This window comes from Cuculus canorus, chromosome 4 (genome assembly GCF_017976375.1).
Source record: "Cuculus canorus isolate bCucCan1 chromosome 4, bCucCan1.pri, whole genome shotgun sequence".
NCBI classification, from domain to species: Eukaryota; Metazoa; Chordata; class Aves; order Cuculiformes; family Cuculidae; genus Cuculus; species Cuculus canorus.
In genome coordinates, this window is record NC_071404.1 from 17383376 (window position 1) to 17410963 (window position 27588).

The 27588-nt window shown below is 38.6% G+C and overlaps 1 protein-coding gene across 2 annotated transcripts in view; it reads right to left on the bottom strand.

Annotated features, from left to right (window-relative positions):
* TAPT1 (transmembrane anterior posterior transformation 1) overlaps positions 1 to 25604 on the bottom strand; it is a 48839-nt gene extending 23235 nt beyond the window's left edge. The window contains exons 1-5 of one of the 2 annotated variants that reach the window (XM_054066499.1): positions 25041 to 25604; positions 19944 to 20074; positions 15832 to 15950; positions 11051 to 11074; positions 3284 to 3446 (exon numbers count right to left, since the gene is read on the bottom strand). In XM_054066499.1, the coding sequence (XP_053922474.1) occupies positions 3284 to 3446; positions 11051 to 11074; positions 15832 to 15950; positions 19944 to 20074; positions 25041 to 25536 (933 nt within the window). In that variant the 5' untranslated portion in view covers positions 25537 to 25604. The remainder of the gene's footprint in view (positions 1 to 3283; positions 3447 to 11050; positions 11075 to 15831; positions 15951 to 19943; positions 20075 to 25040) is intronic. The other variant, XM_054066500.1, reaches the window with a different exon arrangement.
* Positions 25605 to 27588: the final 1984 nt, after the last annotated feature.

The following is a 27588-nucleotide window of genomic DNA, read 5'->3' on the forward strand; positions in this document are numbered from 1 at the left end:
TGGAATAAGTATAACTCAATAGAAATCTCTGCAGAAACCAGGTTTCAAAATTACAAGTACTGTAATACAACAGCAAGTGACAAAAAAAAAACCGACTAGAAATTCTGCCAAAAAAGGGAAAATAGTTTGAATAAACTATAAACATCCTGAAGTGTAACCCAAAGAATAGTATGCACAAGTAGAAAAAAAGAAAAAAACTAGCAGTAATTCTAAAGATAGGAGAAAAAAATGAACAGCATACTGAACTGGTAATTCAATACCATAGCAAGAAAGGTCACATGGAGTTCCATGAGTTCTCACACTTCATCATTAGCAAGCAATAAAAGGGAAGATCATCCTAAAGGAAACACTTTTTTTTTTTCTCCTATACACTACAGTTTCAGTAATTTTAAAACGGAGCTGCACAGCACAACATGCAAGACTGCTTTTTGGGGTTTTTTTTTAGCCATTTCAGTTTGGTTAAGTTAGTACCTGAAACATTGAATATCTCTACTTAATAAAGCCAACTGATATTTCCTCTTACTGTCTTTCTGTAAAACAACAATTTTGAATGTGTTGAAACTACACACAGCAATACAGAACTAGGTGTATGATGTACCTGCAAATGTTGAACCATACCTGTTAACTAGAAAATAAGTTCTAGGGATAACATAAATAAACCTAGATTTGGGATCATTTCCTTTACCTTTAGAACTCATAATTAACCAAGATACTGAAGGTAAAGAAGTTGTATAATCTTATTCAAGCCAACGTTTACAGAAGTTTCCTAAAATATGAAGGCTGAATTAAACTAAGTTTTACTAGATATCTCAAGTAAACTGTATTACAATGCTACTCTTTAGGCATTACTTATGAAATAAAATGAAAAAAAAACATGAGCTGTTTTAATGAAAATAAATCTGAAGGTCAAAACCCCCATCAGTTTGAGAGATATTTACAGTGGTATTGTTGTTCGCATTGAAATTTTGCATATTAAGGTGTTAGCAGTATTTGGTTCCTGCTCATTGTGATGACCCACTGGGTAATTACACCTGGTGTAGTAACACCAACTACAGAATTCTTAAGCGTTCAGTTAAGTTTTTGATCACAATATTGTGGAGGGTTTTAATAATAAAATGGTGCCTTTGCTTTCCTTTTAATTTAAGCAGTCCTTGTTTTTAGCTGACAGGAATAGAAAATAATTAAAACCCACCACACAATATTGTTGCTTGCTCTTCCAAATATGACTTACCTAAACCCTACATGCCGGCTCCAGGCTCCAGCAGAATTCCATGTGTGAGTGCTGTCACCAGCGTAACGCACACTGGGCTTCACAAGGAGCAGGAGCCAGTGGGTCTAAAAAGAAAAGTGCCATTTAAGCCAAATGTGCTGAATGCTCCTTTCAGGCTGTCTATCGGAGCATTCCAGCACATAATTTGAAGATTTTTGCATTCCTCATATCTGTCCAGGACAACATTCCCTGGACTTGTCAACAGCCGAAAACATTAGGACATTGTAAACATCTCTGTTGCTCATTGATTTAACTAAATTTAAAAGATATTCCTATTTTGAAAACTTGTGAAAATGTAAAGCTTATTACTTTAAAAAAAAAGGTATTTAAACAGTTCTTTAAAAAAAAACATTAGGCTTGCACTACTAGCAAAGGCTTATAACAAAATTCATCTAAGTAGTCTGAGCAAGCCAATATTCAAATTGTGGAAAACTGACTAGGAACCAAGACTTTGGAGTGGGATCCCACGATTTTTTCTGCCAATACTGTGGCTGCAGCCTACTATGGTAAAAAGCTCTTTAAAAATATGCCCAGTGCTTGGTGTGTTGGGTTTCATGAGACACCATGGAAATTAAATACCATTTTTCAACTTGCAACTCTAATGTAATTTTTCTGATTACTACGACTAGGTAACCGACTTTCTCACTCTCCTAAAAAACCCACAGCCCCTGATTCAACTTCTTAGTTGAGACATGCACTTTTGGTTCTGCCAAACATACTCTACAAGTCGGCTTTTCTCCTCTTCATTCAGAACAGAATGGCACATGATTCCCAATTCACAGTAAAGACTGCAGTACTTCTCAAATTATGTTGTAAGCACACAGTGACATGAGTCACTTCTCTTAAAGCCACGGAAGAAGTAATCTTGGCATATAACAGAAATACTATTTTGAGCACATGCTTTTATTTAGTAAGTGTAATCTCTCGCAGATTATATGAAACTACATACAGACGAAAATTTCCCAACACAACTAAAATCCACATAGTAACTCAGGGCCAATTTAATATTTGTAAATGGTTTTTAGCAAATTAAAGTCAAAGAAAACAAAACTCTGTGGACAAGTGAGGTGGCCTGTAAGGTATTTATTTCACTTAGGATAATGAAGCGTGTTCTTTATGTAATATTTTCATATTTTATGAGGAAAGAACAAATGTTTTTCAACGAAATATTCAGGCCTTGCTCAAAGACCCATTTTAGCATTCTTCAAATAATGCTACACAGATGTTTAAACATGGTTTAAATATTATTATTGAGAGATCCCTGAATCCTAGTACAGCAACTCTTGAGTACAAAGCTCTGATTCAGTCCTTTTAAGGGGTTGTACTGCTCTATACATCCTGTAGTTGCAGAACAGAGAAGACACTGGAGCTATGAAGACATTATTTACTTTTTGAATCATAGAAATGCAATTGAAAATGTCATGATTTTACAATTACTAACGAAAACAGGAACAATTTTTTTTCCTTAAAATTTCTCTTTCTCTTATCCCTCAAACAGTATTTCCTTTTTTTGTATCACTATATTTGCATGCTCAGGCTTCTGTTGGCTAGTCAGGACCAAGACAGGTTAAGGAGTAACATGTCTTTGCATACAGCAAAAACTATACTTTCATAACGAAGAATTAAAAACTAAATTCCATGCTTTCTATTATACCAACTTCCTTCTCTGCTCGCAGGATCTTATCACTATTTCAAATCACTATTTCTACTTTTCTCAACATGTTAAAAACCTCATTTATTCCACTTCTTGCATTCCAGTTTAACACAGTTCTTCCTCTATTTCCAGTTCTCAATTTTCATTCAACTATATTGATTAATAAGCTGCGGGAAGTAGGCAACATGAAACAATACCTTCAAGATTTATTTTTAACAAAATTGCCTGTTTTGGCACATCTATGCTTATTATCACGGGTGCACACACATTTGTGAGAATATGAGATGTGCCATAATCTAAATACAATATTTCAGAGTCTGAAAAAAGCATGCTTGATATTCTGATACCAACATTCTTACCTCAAGCATGTTATAGATGATGTAGAGCTTTATGACAGACTGTCCCCTTATCAGATGATACATCATAGAGTAGTCAACATAGTGCATCATGAAGTAGCAGATGACCAATATAACTCCTTTGAGAATGTCACATACCTGAGCAGGTTGTAGCAAACGTCTATCACTGAAATACAAAGAGAAAAGTTTCCACTAATTATTATATACCCACAAAATATAAACGTTGCCAAGTCAACAGGAATTTACAGAAGCTGTTAAACAAGCTTGCATTTTTAGTGTAGTTTATTACTACTGCTTCTCCTGCCTCTCACTCCAACTCATAAGCAACACCTTGACTGTCATACACATTTACAGATCACACTTCTGAACAGGATAATATGCTCTTATCTGCCACATCCATTTAGTTAATATGTTGTATTTGTTGGGCAAGAGCTCCTAACTTGTTAAGAAACTTCTGCATGAATGCCCCTTGGTTTTAAATTTACCTTGACCCTCTTCCAGCCAATTCTACTTATCATTTTGACTTCTGCAGCTACAGAAATTGTATTTGCTATAACCAAAAGAGAAAGAATTAAAACAGTCATCTTCAATTTGGGTACAATGAACCAGATGCTGAGCAACTGGTTCTAAATGCAATTCCCTATCTTCATTTAGTTCCACGGTCTACAGCAGTAAATGTAAAAACATTTTCACATCAGAGCTTGAGGCTGATCTCGAACCAATGCAGAAGTTTTCTATCTATAGTCCCACAAGTAATCCAGAATATTAAATGAATCATTACACAATTTCCTACTATAAACTCAAAACATAGGAAGAAAATAGCTGTACCTCAATTGCCACAACAGCAGCCATAAGCATAGTGAAATTGCAAGGCAGTATTTATTTATCTATTTACTTAGTTTAGTATTATTAATAGGATGCAAAGCATTTAAAAAGCCTTCAAATTAAATCAAAATGTTATTTGAGAATATAGAAAAAAGAGAAATAATTTCCATTATTTGTATGTATTTTTAATATACGCTGAAATGCGTTTGCAGAAGTTAACTTTTTGCAAAAGCAAGAATCAATTAGAAGAATGGAAGTTATGAATTTTCATTTCCTGTATTCTTAAATCACTAGGTTATCCAGAGATTAGGCAATGGTCACATAAACTGATAAGATTTTGAAAAAATTAGAATAATTTGACAAAAATTCATACTGTTTTTAAAAACCATCCAAACAGTTACTTATGACCTCTGGGAGTCACGACATTCTACAGCCTCTGCAGACAAGTAAAAATCCCAGCTACCTGACTCAATTTATTTAAATACAACATCAGAGCCAATGTTATACTTCAGGCTTCTTTGCTGTCTTCCACTCAAAAGAACACAGCCCTGAAGACACCATTCCCGCATTGTAGCACTCACTGAACCAGCATCATTCTACAACAGGCAAACAGATCATCCTCCTAGAAGCACGAGCAGTAAAGTTTCCAGAACTCTCAGATTTACAGTACTATACATTCAACTACTCCTTTTATTACATGCTTTACACTGCATAATCTGTATTAAAATTAATTCTATTCCATATTAAAATGAATTATATTCTGAGTAACAGAATTCAACCTGGTCGCATCAGAACTGCTTAGACACACTTTTTCACCCTAAGAAACATTTTTTTGCTGTCAGAAGTCATCCAGTAGCAGTAACCACACCAGACTTTATTTCAGACTAAGTCCTTGAGAAAAACCTTCTGTGAATTTCCTTCCTTCCCCACCAAACTGAGTTTTAAGTGAAAACACCAGTTTACAAACTGAAAGAAAACTGACTATCCATCTTACAGCACACCAGGTATTTGCCTGCTGCTTAAAGAACCCGAGACTGTGCCCTTACATGACACACAGGAAAAAAGCACCTACCTCAAAAATTACATACTGTATCTGACTTCAACGATTATACTTGTTTAAATATATTAGCATATATTGAAACGTTCATAGGATTTAAGTAAGCCCACGATCATGATTACCACTCATATACTGAATAACACAGCACATGCCTTTTTTCCAGCCTCCTTCAATTTGGAAGTCTACTCAAATCATTTCAGTACAAGTCTCCCACCCAACAGACATATTCCACAATACAGATTTGGATAAAGTGGTAAAGGTGTTATTATTCCACAACACTAATACATGAATGAAAAGAAGAATCAGAATTTGTCAATTCAGAAAATTAGCATCTTCATTCTTCCAGACAACTACCTTATCATTACAGAAGTACTGAGTATGTGGTAGAGAAAGCCCGACTAGCAGAAAAGACACCCACTTCAAAAGTCTAGGTTTTAAAGGTATGGCAAGGAACTGATTTTTACAATGCGATGGTCTTGCTGAAATGCACTAGCAAATAGAACCTTTATGAGGTTTCTAAAACCAGACTGAAAATTATCATGCAAAAGGTTCTCTGGCTTACAAATAACATCAACCACCAGTACAGTCACATGTCACAGTTATTATGTACTGTGAACCTTCCTCCCTCTTCTGCTAGTGTTGATTTTCATCCCTATGACTACACTCGAGTAAAACTGATTTGGGAGAAGGTGATGTAAAATCAACTATCAGAGGGGAACACAAACTCCAAGAACAGACTACACACACTCAAGAGCATAAATGCTTTTCTAAAGGTGGTCTCAACCCTGAAAACTAACTCAAGAGAATAATGCTATAAAAAGGTGAATCTAAACTCATACACAGCATCCTATACAGTGGAAAGATTTAAGTATTTTGAGAATGTGCTGCGTACAGAGCAAACTGAACATCACTACAATTTAATTTAAGACTGCCCCAAAGGGTCAGATAAACTACAACTGATTGCTGTGCTGTAGAGGAATCAGGCTTTTGTAGAATAGGGTAGATCCCAATAATGCCCTTTGAGAATTTTATCCCTCAAAGTGACTTGGTTTTAGTTTTTCAATAGGCTGTATACCTTGAAAAAAAGTAGAGCAAGCATTCAATTTGTTTCTGAAGTTTTAACTAAAACACACTCTATTAACGTTCCATTCAATACTGCACAATAGATCCTTGTGCTTCTCACGCTAAAGAGAAGCGGAACCATCAGTAATATTGTGACAACTTCCTCAAAATACATTTTTAAAAAGTCACAAAAATATCTTAACAGTTTCAATTTACTCAGTTTGATGACGGAAGAGCTCTCAGTATCTCTATTCCCTAATCAGTACAAAGGATTATTGCAATGGCTGAATACAGAAAACTGCTTTCCAGAAACTAAAAAGAGGAAGATGATCCTGGCAATTAAAATATATTCCAGTGTTCTTTCATTGTACACTAAGAAACAGCCCTTCATATTGTCAAGACAAGTGATCTATGTTCTACAACTAACGCGTTTCTGACTGAAAGAGATTAACGATGACTACTGCATAAATCCACAGAAGCATTTTTATTGCAGCAGAATCCTTTTCTGCTTTGTTTAATAGCATTTACAAAAGGATTCTGAGGTGTGGCTCTGAATATAAAATGGCATCGGGATAGTTATTTCCTATAAAGGCAAGGAAATCATGTAAATGGATTAAGTCTAATGATTAGTTACCTTCTGGCAAACATACAGAACTAAGTGTAAAGTCTGCAGTTATGAAACGAAATCCATGTTTGGTGAGAACTGAACACTGCAGTTTTATTATATGATCAGGCTTATATCGGTTCAATTTGTATTTGTCACAAATCATTCCTGTCCTTCACATTAAACTCTTTAATACATACGTACACACACAGGCTGACATGATTTTATCCCTGCCATACAAAAACCTTAGCACACATGTGACCTTTTCTGCATTTTTTTTCTCAATACATATATCTACTTATTGTCTCCAGTAACTACTCAATGCCAACACTAGAAAGTACTTTCAGAACAAATTCGAGCACTATGCAATCAGACCTTGTGATTAATATCACATACAAATTTATAACGCTGTATTCATCTGCACCATGAGTACCAGAGAATCTCAAAAAACAAAGAAAAATGATGGCATAGAGCAACTATGACAACCATACAAAGGTCAAGAAACAAACAAGAAATACATATATCGCTAATAATACTTTGAATATTTCATTTGAAAACAGGGAGCCAAGAGGCAAGAATTAAACAATACCGAGCTACTGTACAACTCCAGAAACCACTGAACAGACAGGAGAAGTTGAAACAGCGTAGCTCATTTCACAGAATCACAGAATCACTAGGTTGGAAGGGAACCACTGGGTCATCGAGTCCAATCATTTCAAAACACTTCGTACTTTTACCATTGTGCAGGAGGTGTGACAGAATACAGAGGAAAAATTTTACATGAAAATGCATTATGGGTCTTTTATATCTATACGAGAAAAGGAGAACAATAAATAAAAGAGCCTAATGGCTATCTTATTTTAAATTTAATCATTATGGTTACAAACCAGCAAGCGGTAGAATCTTTCAACATAAATCAGATGGTCTCCTCCTTCAAAGCTATCCCAGGCATACAGTGATGCTGCAGAAGTGAATTAAACATTAACAGTTTCCTGGCTTTAGCGAAATCCACTCTTAAAAGACAGTATCACGAGCACCTTTGTCCAAGATGCAGTTCCTCTAGTATCCTACTGGATTTCAGAAATACTGTTATGTGAATTGTTTCTCTATTTGGCCAATTACATATACAGATACAATTTAAATTGCAAATTTCTTATCTCACAAATCAGTAAATACATGGATTCAAGGCATTTGGACTGTCCTTCAAATGCCTCTTATTAAGACACACAACGTCTATCTTTTTACTTAAATATTTTCTACCATTATCCCATTATGAGCAAAACATTTGACAACGTCCCACACAACATCCTGGTAAACAAGTTGGAGAGAGATCAATTTGATGGAAGGACCACTTGGTAGATAAGGAGTTGGCTAGATGGTTGCACTTAAAGAGTTGTGGTCAACAGCTCAGTGTCCAAATGGAGACCAGTAATGAGTTGCATTCCTCAGTGATCAGTATTGGGACTGGTGTCGCTTAACATCTTTGTCGCAGACATGGACGGAGGGATTGAGTGTACTCTCAGCAAGTTCGTTGACAACACCAAACTGCGTGGCACAGTTGACATGCTGGAGAGAAGGGATGCCATCCACAAGGACCTTGACAGACTTGAGAAGTAGGCCTGTGGCAACCTCATGAAGTTCAACAAGACCAAGTGCAATGTCCTGCACCTGGGTTGGGGTAATCCCAAGCACAATTACCGGCTGTGTGTAGAACAGATTGAGAGTAGACCTGAAGAGAAGGACTTGGGGGTACTGGTTAGTTGATGAGAAGCTCAACATGAGCTGGCAATGTGTGCTTGCAGCCCAGAAAGCCAACCTTATGCTGGGCTGCATAAGTGCAACTAGCAGGTCAAGGCAGGTAATTATGCTCCTCCGTTCTGGTTAGACCTCGCCTAGAGTATTGCATTCAGTACTGGAGTCCTCATCACCAAAAAGACATAGATCTGTCAGAGTGAGTCCAGAGGAGGGCCACAAAGACGATTAATGGACTAAAACACCTCCCCATAAGGAGACAGGTTAAAAGAGTTGGGAAGAGTTGGGCTTGTTCAGCCTAGAGAAATGAAGGTGCTAGGGAAACCCTGCAGCAGTCTTCCAGTACTTAAAAGGGGCATCCAAGAAAGCTGGGGAGGGGCTCCTTATCAGGGAGTGCAGGGACAGGACAACGGGTAATGATTTTAAGGTGAAGGAGGGGAGATTTAGATATTGGGGTGAGGGTGGTGAGGCACTGGAACAGGCTGGCCAGAGAAGTAGTGGGTACCCCATCCTTGGAGGTGTTCAAGAACAAGCTGGATGAAGCTTTGAGCAATGTGACCTAGTGGAAGGCATCCCTGCCCACAGCAATGAGGTTGGGACTATGGAACTAGATGATCTTTAAGGCCTTTCCAACTCAAACGATTCTACGATCCTACGATTATTACTTCTAACACTTTTGCTCTAAGTAATGCTGTCCAAGATGCTCTTTACAGAATTTTACAAGTAGTTTCATTATGCTAGAACTTGAGCTCCCATGCTTAGCTGTACAGACTACCAAGGAATCAAATATTTAAACTAAACTCCTGCAAACATCAAAATACCTTAATAGTAAAAAGTAAGGCTCATCCATTGTTTCTATTATCTGCTAGATAAAATCTTGCATGGCCTTACTATTACTACTCTTGAATACACAGAGCTGTTTAATCATGAGATGATCCTTCAATTTGCATGAATTCAAAGTGAAAATCAAAGCATTCCTCCACAGATAAACCTTCTCACACTGTAACACTAGCTAGCAAATTAAGACAACACAGAAAAACATACACAGGGAGTTCAATGTGCTACAATGAGATATCCAAACTTCTCAGCCTTTGGGTACACTATTACAGCTACTAATTGACAGAAAATCTCCACTGAAACAAATCCTTATGTCTTCAAACAACATATTTATACAAATGCATGCTTAAGGGGATATACAAGCTTATTACTAATTTTAATATAAGAAAGTGATGTGCAAGCCTTCCTACTATAACACCCTATTGAACCGTGCCATGCTTCTGTTTCAGTCCAGTCAACTAACAAAAGGCAAAGCACACTAAGCTCACTGCTCATCACATACTGTCTGAAGCAATTCAAAGTGAAACTTCAGCAAAATTTATACAGTGCACTGACCAACAACCACGAGCTAGAAATCAAGAAAACTGGTCTGTTACAGAAAAGATTACTTTTTTCAACACTATTCATAAGCTCAAGAATTAATGCTCATTCTTCAAACTTTCCTGCTTATGTTTTTGTCACCTTGAAACATATTTAGAAAGCATGAATTCAGAGTTACTTAAAATTAAGTAGAGCATTACTAAAAATAAAACACATTTTAATTATATTTGGCTCTAATATGTTATAAACCACAAGTAGCTAATGCAAAAGTTTGCTTAAGCGACTGACTTCCAAGAAAACCAAGATAAGATGTTAATTGTTTTAATAGATCTTGCATATCAAACTTAAAGTGGTTAAACCATTTGGAACATAAAACATACCCCAGGACCAACAGGAATTTGTTCTTACTGTATAAAAAGCCTAAATATCTCACTACAGTCACCTATGGTATGCTTCTCAGCAACTGTCACTGTAAAATGAACGTTTTCATTATATTGTACACCAAGTAACCGGTAGAAAAGTATACTTGCCCACGTACTTAATTACTTTAGCATCCAATGCATAAGCACTCTACATACATGCCTTTAAACTTAACTGCACATTGTGATATGCTATCATATGACTTCTTTCAAGCCTTCTGGTGCTCCTTAAGTGTTCACTAGCCTGATTACTTATGGTTTTCCAGTCACCTTATAGAGTTCTTTAGATTCCAGTTGTGGCATTTTGTTGTTTGTTTTATTTAAAAGTATTTTTGTCTGAAGGGAATACTTGCCCATACACCTACACACTAAGAATTTTCTAAATGTGAAAAATGATCTATTTGGAACATTTTCCTACAATTATGCTGCAGTTTGGAACTAAGTTTGGCTTCAGGAAGAAAAGCTATTTTGACCTAATGTCCAGTTCGAGACTTTAAAAAGAGACACAGTTTACAGTATGCAAAATTTCACTGCTGTTAAAATTGTGAAATACACAGACTAAGTGCTCATAAAAATTGTCCCAAAGGCAGACATTACTTATATGGCAAAACAATAAAGTCTCTACATGCACACAACACAGCACGAGACCATGCTAAGAATGAAACAAAACCAACCTTGCTGTTAGGCCCCGAAGAGAGCTGTCTCAAAATAAATAAATAAAAAAAAAAAATGAGGTTTCAAATAAGTGACAACTAGCATTAGGTTTCATTAAGTTTTTATTTTTCACTAACAGAATCAACTACAACTGAAGTCAGTAAACAAACATATGCTGAAGTGCTGTATTTTATTAAGCAAAGAATCAATTTCAAGTCTAATACTAAGAATACCTGGCAATGAGCTTTCAGAACTCCCCAAAACATATGTTAAGCATTACAAGAAAAACGTAGTACAGACAAAAAAACTGAAGCACAGACAAAAATATAGCTATGTACTTGATGGAAATATTACCCAGAATACACTCAAAAAACTTAAGGCACTATTAACTAAGTACAGCAGGGGCGATAATTTATCCAAGGTATCCTATTTTAAATCGTGCCAAGCTGGTTTGCAGGTGCTCTATGTAAAAAATAAGATCACATCCTATTTCCACAGTGATGTGAAGTTACATATGGAGATATACCTACCACAAATAGCACTGAATCCATTTCATTTGTTGGTTATTAAAGCTAAGCGTTGGTTTCTCCTTTGAAGCATATTTGTTAATTTAGCTATACTATTCATTTGTAATCAGTCTTTTTACTGATTACATATAGATGTGTGAATTTTTTCTTGACAGTACAGAAGGAAAAAGAAAATCAGGATTTACTCACCAAGGAGGAATCCCTGTGACACCACATTCCATCCTATAAAGGAAGTGAAAGTGCTCTTCCCTTCGGTCTGATTTACAAGAAAGAAAGAAAGAGAAGGTTGTGATGTTGCTACACTACGCACTGTTATGGAAAGGAGAAAGGAGTACTTGATCTGAGTGTTTACTACAGAAAACACCGAATGCACCTGTCTGGTTTTGTTGGTGGAAAGCCACACCTTTTCGTGGACGAGTGCACTACTTTCTCAATGAACTCAACTAGACAGTTAAGAAGTTTATGTATTTAACAGCTAAGTGTGCAACAGAGGTTCAAATTTCTTTAAAAACTTGGTAATATGAACAAAGAAATTAGTTCTATAATAATAATGCCAGCGTATGTGTTTGTTTTGGTTTGGCTGGGATTTTTTTCTTGAGATATTTTCCTTCTACAGTTTCTTCCCTGAAGTAACATTGTTCTATTTATTTCATACTGAAAAGTGTAAATATATGATTTCACAGAAAGGCGATGGGAATTTTAAGAGGCACATATAATACAACTAAAGGTAATGACATTATTACCCTCAGGACCTAAATTCACTCATTTTACTTAATCTCAGAGAAGAGAGCAGAATAAAAGAAAAACACAGAATATTTTATCTATTTACACATGGAAGAGCTGTAAATATTGTCATATATAAGAAAATTCATAGTCTTGTACTGTATTTTCTTAAGAAACCTAGAATTGGCTAGGGGGTCTCACTTTCCATAAGAAGTCCTTACTTGCTTTGTGGACAAGATGTAAAATGCCTTAAGTATCATTATTAAATTGGGAGTCTCATCAGAATTTCACTAACATACAAATTTAACCTTTCATATCATGGTGTTTTTCAAATAAGAGAGGAGCCTTTCCACATTCCCACAAGAGCTTTTATTGGTGTGCAACATATTTTCAAGAAAAACAAAAAGTTAGCTCTATAAAAGTGGTTCAAAACAAGCAGAGACATTAATCTGTCCGGAATCTCTGGGTCTCTGGTCTATTAATAAAAAAATGTGTCTGAATTGTAAAAGGAAACTGTACCTTTCAATCACAGGTAGTTAGTTTTAGGAACTTATCATCAAGGACTGCAATTCTGAAGAGAACTCCACCAGATCCCCTTCTGTCTCTACCTTAGATTTGTTGTTCCAGCAAGGTATGTGAGTTTATGTTGTCAAAGAATATTTTAATAAAATTAGAGTAATTTATAAGACTCGATGACGATAATTTTGGAAACTTTCCATGATGTTGAAAAAAATACAGCAGCGCTCATTATTTTTTTTTTTAATTTCAGAAGATGCAATTTAATTTTGTGAAGTGTTTTTTAGGAGCACACTATTACGTGGAGTGCATAGCAGTAACGAAGTTACACCTGCCAAAACCACCACAATCTGATGATTCAGCCTCTGCCAGTTTGACCACAGCAATTTAATCATCAGTTTAGTTTACTTAATGACAGAATCTTGGATTCATCTGACACAAGTTTTCAGAGTTTTAGCGTCTCTCTGAAGTAGCTATGTTAACACCAATATAGCTCTGACAAATACACAGAACTAAATATACTCAAAAGGAAAGATCAAGTGATGAGGAATGATGACTTAAGCAGTCAAACAGAAGCACTTACACTGTGCATCAAAAGGAAACAAAGTTATTTAATATACTTTACTCTTTGCTCCCTTTCAGAGCTCTGTGAAACAGAATATTAAAATATGTGGAAGAGGCAATACAGCACTCTCCCTACATTTTAATACTGCACACAATAACACAGACAGGAAGTAAGGTCATCTTACATAGAATGTGTTTTTATTGTTTTAATGAAATAATGAGCAAATAACCTTCTACACTGAGAAGAGCAGAAGTTATGAGGAATAAATGAAGAGTAAACTGAAAGGCAGACAGAACACTCACTGCTCAATCACTCACTGAGATGTTAAGAAAAAAGTCAAGATGAAGGGAGGAGCACTTTTATTTACTACACAGCATGGAATATGATGTGGCAGGTTCGAGTAACAACTAGTCATGTCTCTCAACACTTAACTTGACATTTGTGAGATAAAAGATAAACAGCCACCTGCTTTTTAAAGTACCTTTTTGTAATACAGATGTATTTTACCTATTGAACTTTACCTCATTACAAACACATAAAATATATTTCCTGAGCTAGAAAAAGTCCCAAATCTTTTTTTTCGCAGAACTAGAAAAACAACAAAAATCTCCATAAAGCAAAGTGCAGGCTACTAAATATTTGGAAGCAAGAACCATTACCTCTGGAACAGTTCCACGATACACTATAAACATGAATCGTAAACCTTTCAATAAAAAGCACCACTTTAAAATATTAGTGAATCAGACAAAGTCTCAGTAGTGACAAGCAGGAGATTCTAGGAATAAATTCCATAAACATTTCAGGAGACTGTGACAAAAGAAATTGCTTCAGGGAGCTTCTACAAAAACAAAGCCGCCTTCAATCAAGATTATTCAGTTTCACTGCATCTTACCTGATAACACTTAAAAGTTAATAAGCCAAGTTTAAACTACTCAGCTGGATTCTCTCCTACCTTACCATATTAAAAAATATTGTCAAGCAAGTAGGCTAAGTTTCAGCATTGCGGGTGTGTGTACACATATATACACATACACACACACTTGTGAGTATATATGCTATTTTCATTATTGCTTTCTTCAGTATATTGAACATTACCCAAAACTACCAACTAGTCTTTCAAATTTTTTAGTCATAATTTCAGAAGAGCAGAAAACTTCTTGGTCAAAAGTAAAGCTGAGTTTATAAACAACACAGAATAATTTTTAAACAGAAAGAAAAAGTAGTAAGATCCAAATCACAGGTTAGAATCCATTATATTTACCTGAATTTTAATAATTTTAGCAGTAATTTACAAATAGGCACATAAATTCATTTGCTATAAAGTTAAAACTAAATGGGTGTCATTTTTTTTTACACAGTAGTAAAATTTATTAACATAAAGTCTGAGATTCAGCTCAAAATTAAACAGTGCGATAAATTATTGGAGACTGCCACCTAGTGCCTATGGTAAGAATCACTTAAGAACAAATACTTCAAGTAACTTTATGTATTATTCCTTAGGCAACTGGACTAGCATTTGCTCTAATCAGAGGATACATTCTAAACTATGCATCTAAAACCACTTCACGTGTAAAAGACTATTGATAACACAAATGCAAGCAGCTCAATTAAAAAACCCAAAACCAATCAATCAGCTACTGTAACTCAACTTCAAGTTAGGGGAAATTCAGAATGAAAACCTTGAAGCCCTTACTTATTCAAGGAAAAATTACATCAATACAAATACTCCCTTTCTTTTAGGCAACATCCAAGGCTTGCATAATCAGTTTTACCATAAAGTATTAACTTTTATTGAGGAAATTAATTCTACCCACATTTTATGCCTATGCCAGAAAGGCAAACCAAAACTCCTATGTATTAGCAACTTCTTAGCATTGATATGAACAATAAAAGCAAGGGGTCAAGTTCTAAAACTTCTTAATATTGTTCTGATTAGTCCCATCCAATCACTCTTTAAGGTTCTTTGAGGAAAGGATATTTTACACAAGGAACCTCGGGCAAAGTCTACCATGAAATAAGGAAAACTTCTGTTGTAGAAAAAAAAAATAAAATAAAACTTTTGTTTAAGTATCAAAGGACTATCAAAAGACACTAGTAAAGTCATTAACCAAGTCTAAGAAATCTTAAAATGCTGTTCAAATAGATGTTAGTTAAAAGAACGTAACTACAGGGTAAGGTTACATCTCTGTCCTTTACTAACCCGAATATGCCTAAGTGGTGCTGTTATCAAATTGTTGTGTCTGAAGGAACAACGATGACAGTTGGTGACTGGTGACAAAGCTCAAAGGTCCCCCACTCTCTTTTGCTTTGGCTAGTTTTAGCGCAAAACTTGTATTTTACAGTGGAAGAAGTCCTTGTATTTTACAGTGGAAGAAGTAGTTCAAGCGGCACTGAAGGGCATAAAAAATAAGCAATGCATAACAGAGAAACATTATCAAGGTATCAACACCTTTCTCTTCAATCAACTTACCGTAAGCCATAGCAAGGCAAAGTGATGAACCGGAACATTGCCAGAAAAACTCTCAAAGGAAGCAGGGTGAATACATACAGAAAAGCATCCAGGCACAAAAAGATTCCAAAAAACATCAACTAAATAAATAAATAAAACAGAAGTACGTTAGTAGTTTATAAGGAGTTACCAAAAGTTTATAGATAATTATATTACAAAAAATACATTTACATAAGACTAATTAACCAAATATGCACTATACTCTCATTTGTTCAAGTATGTAAGGAAACATAAGGAAAATAACATTCTGAGCACTTGAAAGATTATTCAAGAAAAATTCTGCATCACAAGGTCCAAGCCGCAAAGGCTTTTTTTGTACAATTTCCATGGCTCACCAAACTCAGTCTTTACTGAAGGGACGAATTGCACTTGGATATAACTGTAGCTCATTTTCCAATGGTGATTTTTCTCCAAGGTTACAGAAGCTAAAAACATTAACTTCAGGAAAAGAAATGTAGAGCTGTGTGCATATGTCCTCAGCCATTTTCTTTCCATTTCCTTTTCAATATACTTTTTCCCCCAGGAAAATCTTTTTACTTTGTTAATTTTCTATTGCATAGCTAGTTATAGCTGTGGTAGTTCTTCAACGAATATTTCACACAATGAAGAATACAAAATACGAAGAGGTAAACTTCCAACCCACGTCAGTTTAAATCCTTTATCCTTAATTTACAGAAACAGTTAAAGCCATTTCACTGTAGCCACAAGCCAAGCAACCCTTTGATAATCAAACTAGACCTGAATACTGCAATTGAAAGTTCTTCTATACCAGATTCTCCCTACATGACGTTCCTTCTTCATCTGCTCTTTGAATGTATCTAATATTTAACTGAATGGGACTCGAGGCATATGCTTTCATGCTTCTGTCTGACCAGAAGCTAGTCTTTTTTCCTGCAATGAAAAACACACAAAAAAGGGCAAGCTTAACTGGCTACACAATTAAGACTCGCGACATCTAAGCAGGCCTATATACCTGTGCCAGATCTGCATTTACAAGTGAAAGCTGTACATATTGCTGACAGGAAAGGAAGACTCTGGTTCTGCAGAGAAATTTAAACCAAAGCATAGGTAAATTACTTATCTCTCAGAAGTTCTTTGCCTCTCAAAATATCTTCTTTTGTCAACTTGCGTGACAGTCAGTTCAATGCCTCATGAGCAAATATCACCACTAAGTAGCTTTTTTTCATCCTTACTCCTCATGATGCCCGATTCAGGCATATGAGCATTGTTATAAGGAAAAGCAGCAGCTCGGATGATAGCACTATTTCTAACAATTCTGCAGTCTACACTTCAACAGCATCATAACATTCATGTCTTCTCCCTGACATTCACTCATTCAGCTCCAGTACCACTTCCTAAAATTTCAACTAAGTTATCGCTCAAAGTTATCAAGAGTGGTGTTTACAAATCACGGACGAATCTATGCACTGCATTTTAATATGTCATTAAGTTACCTATTTCTTAGGCACCTTTCAAACTAGGTGCTGAATATCCAAGCACTGAGGATGACTGGAGCTGAACATGCAAAACAAAGACAGCCTGTTGCCCTGCCCCTGTATTGAGCACATCTCAAATCTAGACAACACTCTGCATTTTCTTTCAAATTTAGACAGACTTTTCTCTGCCTGAGTGTAACCAATTTTTCACACATTAGAAGATCACGTTAATATTTGCAATTATTGTTCAACATCATAGTTTTCCTATTTCTTGGCACACTGCACTTGCACACTTATATGGACCCCTTGAAATATAATAAGCACTGAACTTTCCATTCATTTCAGTAAACATTATTTTTGCTGCTACATTCCAAACACTGAGCAGCTAACAGAAAAACTTAAAAAGCTCTTCTGTCATCGTAACCATATTTTAGCAAAAGAGCATGAAGTTCAATTTTGAGATCAAATGAAAAGTGTTCCCTTAAGACAGCAGGAAAAGGGACCACCTTTTCATTTAGTTAAATAATCAACTACAATGAAAGGCTTCCACTGAAACTGCACTGGGAAGAGCATTTATATTACAAATTACCTAGCTTCTCTACATAAAAACAGTTGTATTCAGAACAACAGGAAATACTAGCCTTTTAACATAACACTCCACTCTGAAGTTGTGTATGTAGTAAGTGCATGTTAAAGAATATCCTGAGATTAGTCTTTGATAAATTTACTCCAGTTTATCCTGATTATGATTTTCATTTCCAGTCAGTATCTGTACTCTTACGTAGTAAACAATGCAACCTATAAAGGAAAATTCTCCCTTACTCTCCTGGTGTCTCACATGCTTTATCTCAATTAAGCAGACTTCCGAATCCCAGTCAAGTGATTCCCACAATAGGTGATCAATAGGTGATGATCTGTAAACTATTTACCTTGCTATCTAGGTGCTCATAAGCATACTTTTACAAATATTTCAACAAGCATGACTCAATTTGACATAGCTAGTATGTATACTAGCCTGGACTTGGACCATGTGAAGAATTAACAAAGTTATTTCATAATCTCTCTGTAACTATCACTTTCAAATCTATTTGCTTATGACTCAGTTTCATATTCTTTCATATTCAATATATATACTGAAGTTTGATTTATCATGCAAAAAATATCAATTTCACCACTTAACAGCATGAATCTTATTTATAAAAGACTTCAGTTTGTCTTAACATACCAAAGGTTTTACTGGAAATCTATGCCAATAGTCCTTCAGAACATTTTCTGTGGCTTGGAGATGGCACATAATAGTCTACATAATTATAATAGAAATCATGTAGAACTGCTATATTGTTCAACTGAGCCCCTACCATAACTGGAATATTCTACTGTAAACTGGAACAGGTAAACAGTGAGGATGTGAAGGCACATTCCTGGAGACAGTCAACGCCCCAAACGGCGTTGTCCTCAGCAACCTGTCGTAGGTTGACACAGCTTTAAGAAAGGCTTTGGACTACATCATCTCCAGAGGCCCATCTCAATCTCATTCATTCTTTGATTTTCTGCAGAAACTGATTAGGAATTTATATTTTTTAAACTAGGTCTCATCATGGTCCAAGGATTAATTTAATGACATTGAAGGGGCAACCTGACTACTGCTAACAAAAGCGAATCCTACTTCGGCCTCTCTCCCTCCACTGCACTTTCATCTTCTTCTGCCCTTACTTCAAGATATAAGAGTTCCCCTTCTGCCTTTGTGTAGGCTCTGGATTCTCAAGAGCATTGGCTGAGCAATTCAGCTCACTGTCCTAGAAAAATAACAAGAGCAAGAAAAAGCAAAGCACTGCCGAATTATGAGCCAATTTAACTCTCAGAATGGTCCAACAAACACCACAGCTCATGCAAAACAGGCAACATATAGGGCAGGAACTGAAGTGGGAGGAACAGTGAAACAAGACCCTTCCTTAATTATAAGTTAAATTGATTCAGCCCTATCACGTAACTCCATCCCTAGAAGCTTCAATACTTTTTGTAATATAACTTTAAATGTTACTACACTGTAGCAGGGCCAGAATTATATCTAAGCTGACATAAAGAAGGTGGCAGGAATACCTCAGGAAGGACTATAGCAATTTGATATAAGAGGAAGATATGGTAATTAGTAGCAAGAAGCAAAATAAAAGGCCATGAAAATTAAGTCAAAAACCTTAGACAGAAACTGATCCATCACAGTATTTTTAAAGGACTGAAACCTTCTCACACTCAAAACAGTTTAGACTGGGAAGATCTTCTTTAAAAAGTTTAAAATCACATTTTGCTGCAAAAGTCAAGCAAAGTTTTCTTTTGCTTGACTATTCCTTTAAAGAGCAGTGACATCCCTATGTTTGAATTAATTTGTCACCTGGACTAGAAAGTTAGTCAAATGTCCCTCTCTGTTACTGACATCAACAAGTGGACACAAGCTGCCAGCAAACAGCAGCAAAAATAACCTGAAACAGAAACATTTAAGTTACTAACGCTGAAAATTAATTACTATTGATGTTTAAATCTTTTTTAGTAGCAAAAAATGTTTGAAAAAATAAATGTTCTTTTAAATAATTCAGTGCAACAGATTTAATCTCTAAATTAAAACAAATCTTAACACTTTACCTTTTCCAGTTCTTTTGGTATCCGCATGCACGTGTATACTCTCTCTCTCCGCTCTGTGTATTTTGCTTCATTGTGTTCAAGGAAGTAACCTCTTGTTAGCTCAGCACTGATAAATCTCAGCAATGAAAGATCTACATTCAGGAACACAGATCAACAGAACACATTTCAGGCATGACCTCCAAAGACGTAGAAGACTACTATTCTTTTGTTACTTACTACATGTTTAATCTACATCACATCTAACCCAGAAGGTTTCTGATTGTAACCAGAACATCAAATTACTTGGTATGGAAGGAGCTGTCTGAGAAGCAAGTCCTATGCTCTCCCATTCTGCTGCTGCCTCTCAATGAATGCAACAAGCTACTTTTCCCACTCAATCATTTTCATCAGATATCCCACATCTCAAAAACATTACTACTCAAAGCAGCTACACTGAATGCAATATGCTGAGTGGATCTAATCCTTAAGGTACTGACAGTCCTCCTAAATAAATTCACTAAGCTCTATTTTAGACTTAAAGCTGTTTTCCTCTCAGCAACGCTAGCAACTTGTTCTTTATTTTAAAGAACAACCTTCTGTAAGATCAAATGTTCATGATACGTGATCCAAGTGATTCAATGCACAAACAGTACAAGCATGCTGATCATTTATTTCATGATCAGACTGAGGTCTTTCAATCTCAAAAAGCCATCAAGCACATACAGGTCTCCTGTATTTTTAATGACTACAGGTAAATACGCCAAAGGCTGCTGACCTATGTTAAGTGAAGTTACATGGCTTCTAAAAAAATACTTTGTGCAAAAGGAAATAAAATATGTAACCATAATTATGAAAATTCAGGCTGTCAGCATGAGAAAGTTGAGCTTAAGCTTCAACACTCACTGACAAGGTCTGACATTACCACTGCCCGGTAACACTTCAGAAGTGACAGAACACAGTTCAACATGCCTGGTTATTATCAGAATTTAAAAACAGGAACTTTCAGTGTCCAGCTAACACCCAAAAGACAGAAATTACTTGTCAAGAACAGATAGCTGAAAAGCTACAGGGCACCTATCATGATACAAGAAACATGCTCACAAACAGTAACTCAGATTTTGGACAAAGTCTTAGCGACTACTGGGGCGCAGGGGTGTGTGCATCTTGCATAGTACAATGTTCTACATTTTTGCAGGGAGGAAGAGGCCGCACAAAACTCTTAGTAAAACAGTCTAGATAACAGCTGTTAAGAGAGGAGTGCATCTTTAAATGTTATATGTGAAGAGTTCAACAAAAACTGGCTGAGATAGTGGCTTCTCAATATTCATCATATTGAAGATGATGACAACCATTAACTGGAAACATCGCCAGAAAATTGTAAGAGTTTTAAAGCAAATAAGGAATCAGCTCAAACAGAAGAAGCAGAAGCAGCAGGGTGTGCTTATGACCTACACTGCCTTGTTCGGAGGCACAGAACTTGTGGGGATTACAAACAGGGGTTTGGAAGTGTGGTTGTGTCTTTACATTCTGTGTATGTGTCGTATGTGTATGTAGCTGATACTGATCACAGCTATACAATTCACTGACTGACGGTCATTGTTAATAAGCAATTTAAATCATGGTGTGTTATCACCTATTTGAACTGAACAATTTTACCCTGTACAAGCTTGTTTGGAGACCTATTCTGATGATTTATATATTACTGATCCACTTCTAGTAAGCAGGCCAAAGCAGGTATTTATTTCAAAAGAAACAAAAAGAACATGTAATTTAATGAGTAGTAAAAAACTAATATTGACATGTAAAGTTTCAATCGAAGTTCATTCCAGTGAACTAGGGCAGAAGTTCATACCACTAAATCATTGCTCAGATCTCTTGCAAACTCGTTTTCTGGAGTCTTCATTTGTAACACTTACAGCTTCTATGTTTTTTATCCCCCCTATTCTTTCTTGTTTAAAAAGTTACAAGTAAAAAAGAGATAACCTTACAAATAAACACAAAAATTAACTACTCTGTTAAGTGTCTGGGTGTATTTTCTTCTACCTCAGACAACCGACCTTCACAAACTTAAAGTATGTTAAAAAAAAATGGAGCTTCCTGCTAAGTAAATACATGCATATGGGAAACCATCACGGAGTAAGGTAGGGGGCCCTTATAGGCCCTTTCTAACTTTTGATATTCTATGATTCTAACTAAAGAGCTATTTGTTCCCACTCCCCCTTACCTCACACAAACTGGTTCAGGGGCCTACTGTTGAAAAATAAACTATTTTAAGTTGCCTCCCCCTGGCTACACTTTTATGCCCTAGGTACTAAGAGACAATTGGTCCCCATGACCAAGGCTGATCAATACACAAGTTCCAGACTGCAACTGCAAAACAATCTCTCCAGTGACAGGGGATGCATTGAAGCATGCAGTCACTCAGCCACCTCCTTCCTGAGCACTTAACTGCCACCCTACTTCTGTGCCAGCTGTGAAACAGATCAGTTGCTCACCCTGCAGGAAAAACACAGTAAGCAAAAGAACAGGATGAGACACCAAGGCAGGACAAAGTAATAAATCATCTGAAAAACAACTTAATTCTGCTATCGAACCATTTTCTTTTAAAAATAAGTAGACACACTAATTCCTACTTCAAACTCCTTCCCTACTTCAAATTTCCCTCCTTTGCAATCATTTAGACTGTGGTCTAAGCTTGAACTGTTCAGACAGCATACTCTTAATGCTCCAAGTATTCACATTTCTCTCCACACCTCAGGAGAGAAAAGCACAAGCATCTTCAAAATACAAAAAGCCTCCAAGTCCTTAAAGACAAAAAGATGATTACCTACGTTATATTTCAACACATAGCTACACAAAGGATAACCATTAACCAGAAACAGAGAGGAAACATTCATGCAAATGCAAAATGTGCTGTGCCTCAATGAATTTCTATTGTTATATGACCATAACTTTAATCCTAAATGCCATATTTTCAGGCACTCACTTCACTCTCATCAATCCTAAATACACACCTCTTCCATAAATGCTCAAATAAATCTATCTAGACTAAAACAGTATAGGGTTTTTTTTTTAAATTATTTCCTTCTCTTCTAAACATCTTTGTACAGTATTGGTCCTGTTTTACCATCTTGAACCCACATCAATGTACTACACAACATACAAGTACTGTTAGAGGAGTTAGACTTTTTAGTTGCTTTATCAAGAATCCTATTCTAAAGTTTCTTCCTGAAGGATCAGAGACCACAAATAATTTTTAACTATTCTGAAATTTAAAATCACTTGCTGCAAGGGTTAGGAATTCTGGCCCGCCCACCCACCCAAGAAAAATTTCCGTATTTTTTATGAAGTTATTTGTTCAGTTGTCTGTCAAGCACAACAGTATGTATTTAGACTACTTTTTTTTTTTCACCAGAAAGCAATTCACAACACTGCAATCAAGCTAATCCCTTACAACTATTGAAATTACATCAGCTTCATCAATACTACAGAACTGCAGTCAGTGATGCTAGATATCCTATGACATAATACCTCTCAGAAACAGACATAGCACCTGTCAAACTCAGAAGGAAACAACCGAATTGCCGGCAGATTAAGTTAAACTCTAATTTGTGGTTATATTAATGGGGTTTTTTTGAATTTGTTAAGATCTGCAGTATCACATTCAAGCCAACTCTGAGGCAGAAAGCCTGGAAATGTGAATATCACTTTGAGCACCTTCCAGATTTTCAACAAGCTACTCGATTAAGAACAAGGTGCTAATAAAGTTCTTTACAATCCTTACCAACATTAAATCAACCCTAGCACGCTAAGCAGGTAATAACCAGCCCAAATAACCAGCTCAATTCTAATTGTAAACACAGCTGTAGGTTGATAGCAAGGGCCATAACATTTTCCCTTACTTTTCTCTATAAAATCCTCAGTGACCTATATTTAGTTTAGAAGATGTCTGATAATCTGCATACAACTTCAAGGCTTCAACAGCACCATTATTTCCAGTGGTAGAAGCAAAGACTATTGGACTCATAGCTATATGTACATAATATGACACTTTAAGACGATGAAGCACTTCTCGCACTTCAGCAAAAAGGCAAGGTGAGCCCACGGCTATCCCAGCCAGTGGGCTCAGACAGCATCCAGCTCTGAACCACTCGACTCCTGTCAGTCACCCCAAGCTGGCCTTCAACACCTCCAAGGATGGGGCATTCACAACTTCCCTGGGCAACCTGTTCCAGCGCCTCACCACCCTCATTGTGAAAAATATCTTCCTAGTGTCTAATCTAAATCTTCCCCTCTGTAATTTATAGCCATTCCCTCTCATCCTATCACTATATGCCCTTTTAAAAAGTCCCTACCCAGCTTTCTTGCACGCCCACTTCATGTACTGGAAGATTGCTATAAGGTCTCCTCAGAGCCTTCTCTTCTCCAGACTGAACAACCCCAACTCTCTCAGCCTGTTCTCACAGCACAAGTGCTCCGTTCCGCTGATCATATTTGTAGCCCTCCTCCGGACATGATGGAATGGGTGCTGTTGTAGCCACCTGGCTAGCACAGAGCTCCAAACTTCCCTAGGCAACCTGTTCCAGTGCCTCATCACCTTCATCGTGAAAAATTTCTTTCTAAAGCCTAGTCTAAATCTTCCCCCTTCCAATTTAAACCCATTCTCCCTCATCCCATCACCACACGCCCTTGCAAACAGTCCCTCCCCAGCTTTCCCGCAGTCTCTTCAGGTGCCGGGAGGCTGCTGTGAGGTCTCCGTGGCACCTTCTCTTCTCCAGGGTGAACTCTCCCGCCCTGTCCTCCCAGCTCCATTCCCCAGATCACCTCCGCAGCCTCCTCCGGCCCCATGGGACAGTGCTCCTGCAGCCACCTGTTTCGCAGTCCCTCCTCCGCAGGCACGCAGCCCAACAACCCCGTCTCCGTCTCGCCGCGCCTCCAGGGCCGAAGCCCGCGTGGTTTACCCCCGCCCCGAGGCGGCACGGAGCGAGACAGGCACCCACGGCCACTTTCTAAGCGCCAAGCGGGGCCGGTTCGGGCGGTGAGGGTCGGGTTGACCCCGGAGCCCCCAGCCTCGCCCCGGCCGCCGCCGCCCCGGGTCCGCCCCGCCGCCGCCCTCACCCGAGAGGCTCCGCTCCTTCCTCCCGCTCCGGTCGCTCTCGTAGAAGCCCAGCGTCTCCGTTGAGGACTGCCCCGCGGCGCCGGCGGCAGGCGGCCAGGGCTCGCTGTTCCCCCACAGCGTTTTCGGCTCCGCGCGGCCGCCGCCGTCCTGCTGCTCGGCGCCGCGCTGCCCGTCCCTGGCTGAGGCGGCAGCGGCGTCCGCCATGTTGGCCGCTCGCTCCGCCGCGCCGCGCGCCGCGCCGCGCCCCTGCCGGTGACTCATCACCGCGCGACACTGGGGCCGCCCGCGCGCCCGCGGCCGCAGCGCCCGCCGCGAGGGGCGGGGCCAGGGAGGAGCCGGCGCCCCGGGGTTAACCCCTGCAGCGCCAGTGCCTGCCGCTGCCCGGCCCGTGCCGTTCAGTAGCTTCGTCAGTGATACAGACAGCGAGATCGAGTGTTTGTTTGCAGACGCCAAGCTGAGCGGTGCAGGTGTCGCATCAGAAGGACGGGATGTCATCCAGAGGGACCTGAACAGATTGGAGAAGTGTGTCTGAGGTTCCGCAAGGCCAAGTGCAAGGTCCTTCACCTGGGTCGGGGCAGTCCGCAGTTTCAGTACAGGCTGGGGGTGATGTGCTTGGGAGCAGCCCTGCGGAAAAGGCCTTGGGGGTGCTGGTAGATGAGAAGCTCGACATGAGCTGGCAATGTGTGCTCACAGCCCAGAAGGCCAACTGTGCCCTGGGCTGCATCAAAGGAAGCGTGGCCAGCAGGGCAAGGGAGGGGATTCTGCCGCTCTATTCCTCTCTTGTGAGACCTCGTCTGGAGTAGTGTGTCCAGTTCTGGAATCCTCAACATAAGAAGCCTATGGAGCTGTCGGAATGGGTCCAGAGGAGGGCTACAAAGATGATTGGAGGGCTGGAGCACCTCTCATACGAGGTGCTGAGGGAGTTAGGTTTGTTCATCCTGGGGAAGAGAAGGCTCCAAGGAGCTCTTACAGTGACCTTCCAGTACATGAAGAAGCTATAAGAATACCAGGGAGGGACTTTTTATAAAGGATTGTGGTGATGGGATGAGGGGAAATGGCTATAAAGTGGAGAGGGGCAGATTTAGACTATAAATAAGGAAGAATTTATTCACCATGAGATTGGTGAGACACTGGAACAGGTTGCCAAGGGAAGTTGTGGCTGCCCCATCCCTGGAGGTGTTCAAGGCCAGGCTGGATGGGGCCTTGGGCAGCCTGATCTAGTGGGATGTCCCTGCCCCTGAAAGGGGGGGTTGGAAGTAGATGATCTTTAAGGTCCCTTCCAACCAAAACTGTTCTATGATTCTGTGATCTTACTCTGGCTTTATAGACAGTACTGGGTGCAGAGCCTTTGGTCAGAGGGGAGAGATCTAGTGGGCCCCAGCTGTTATTGTAGGAAATGTCTATAATAGTCATGGTTTCACCTGCCACAAGGGCTGGGGGCCAGCAGCTCAAAGCAGTGGCATAGAACGTGATTAATCTACCCCGTGCCGTGCAGATAAAGACCTTGTTGGGCAATGGAAAGCAAAAGGTGAATTATTAACTCTAAAGCTAACAGCATTTCAGTGAATTGCAGGGCACACGTTGGACCAGACCAGGCACCTCAGGGCACAGACCTCCGCTCCCCGGGTTTGCACAGCTCTTCCCGTAAGAGGACTCTAGAAGGAATGACTGGTGCTGAGCCCACCTGCATGAAGGACAGGATCATAGAATCATAGAATGGTTTCGGTTGGAAGGGGCTTTTTATCCTAAACTGACCAAGAAGATGGAAACTGTGGATTAAAGTTCTTGCTGTGAGCAAGAACATAGAATCATAGGATCATAGATTAATAGAATCATAGAGTGGTTTGGATTGGAAGGGACCTTAATGATCATCCAGTTCCAATCCCCCCTGCTATGAGCAGAGACACCTTCCACGAGATCAGGCTGTTCAGAGCCCCATCCAACCTGGCCTTGAACACTTCCAGAGAGGGGCCATTCACAACTGCCCTGGGCAACCAGTTGCAGTGCCTCACTACCCTCATTGTGAAAAATATCTTCCTAATATCTAATTTTCCCCTCTGTAATTTAAAGCCATTGCCCATCATCCTATCACTACATGCCCTTGTAAAAAATCCCTACACAGCCTTCTTTTATGCCCGTGTCATGAACTGGAAGGTCACTGTAAGGTCTCACTGGAGCCTTCTGCAGGCTGAACAACCCCAACTCTCTCAGCCTGTCCTCACAGCACAGGTGCCTCATTCCTCTGATTATATTCATAGCCCTCCTCTGGACCTGATGGAATGGGTGGTGCTGTTGTAGCCACCTGGCTCACACAGAGCTCCAAACAACCTGCATGGAACGGGAGGGCAGGCATCAGTGGTGGAGGAGCCCACCAAGGTCAGCAAGCCAGGCCAGGATCTGAAATCTTGTGGTTCGTGAAGTGCTGAGGCTGGAAATGCTATTAGTTACTGGCAGTGTGATACTGAAAGTAATCAGGCTTGTCAGAGTCTGTACTAATGAAAAATAATTGTTCCTCTCTGAACGTGCTTATAATTTATACAAGAGTAA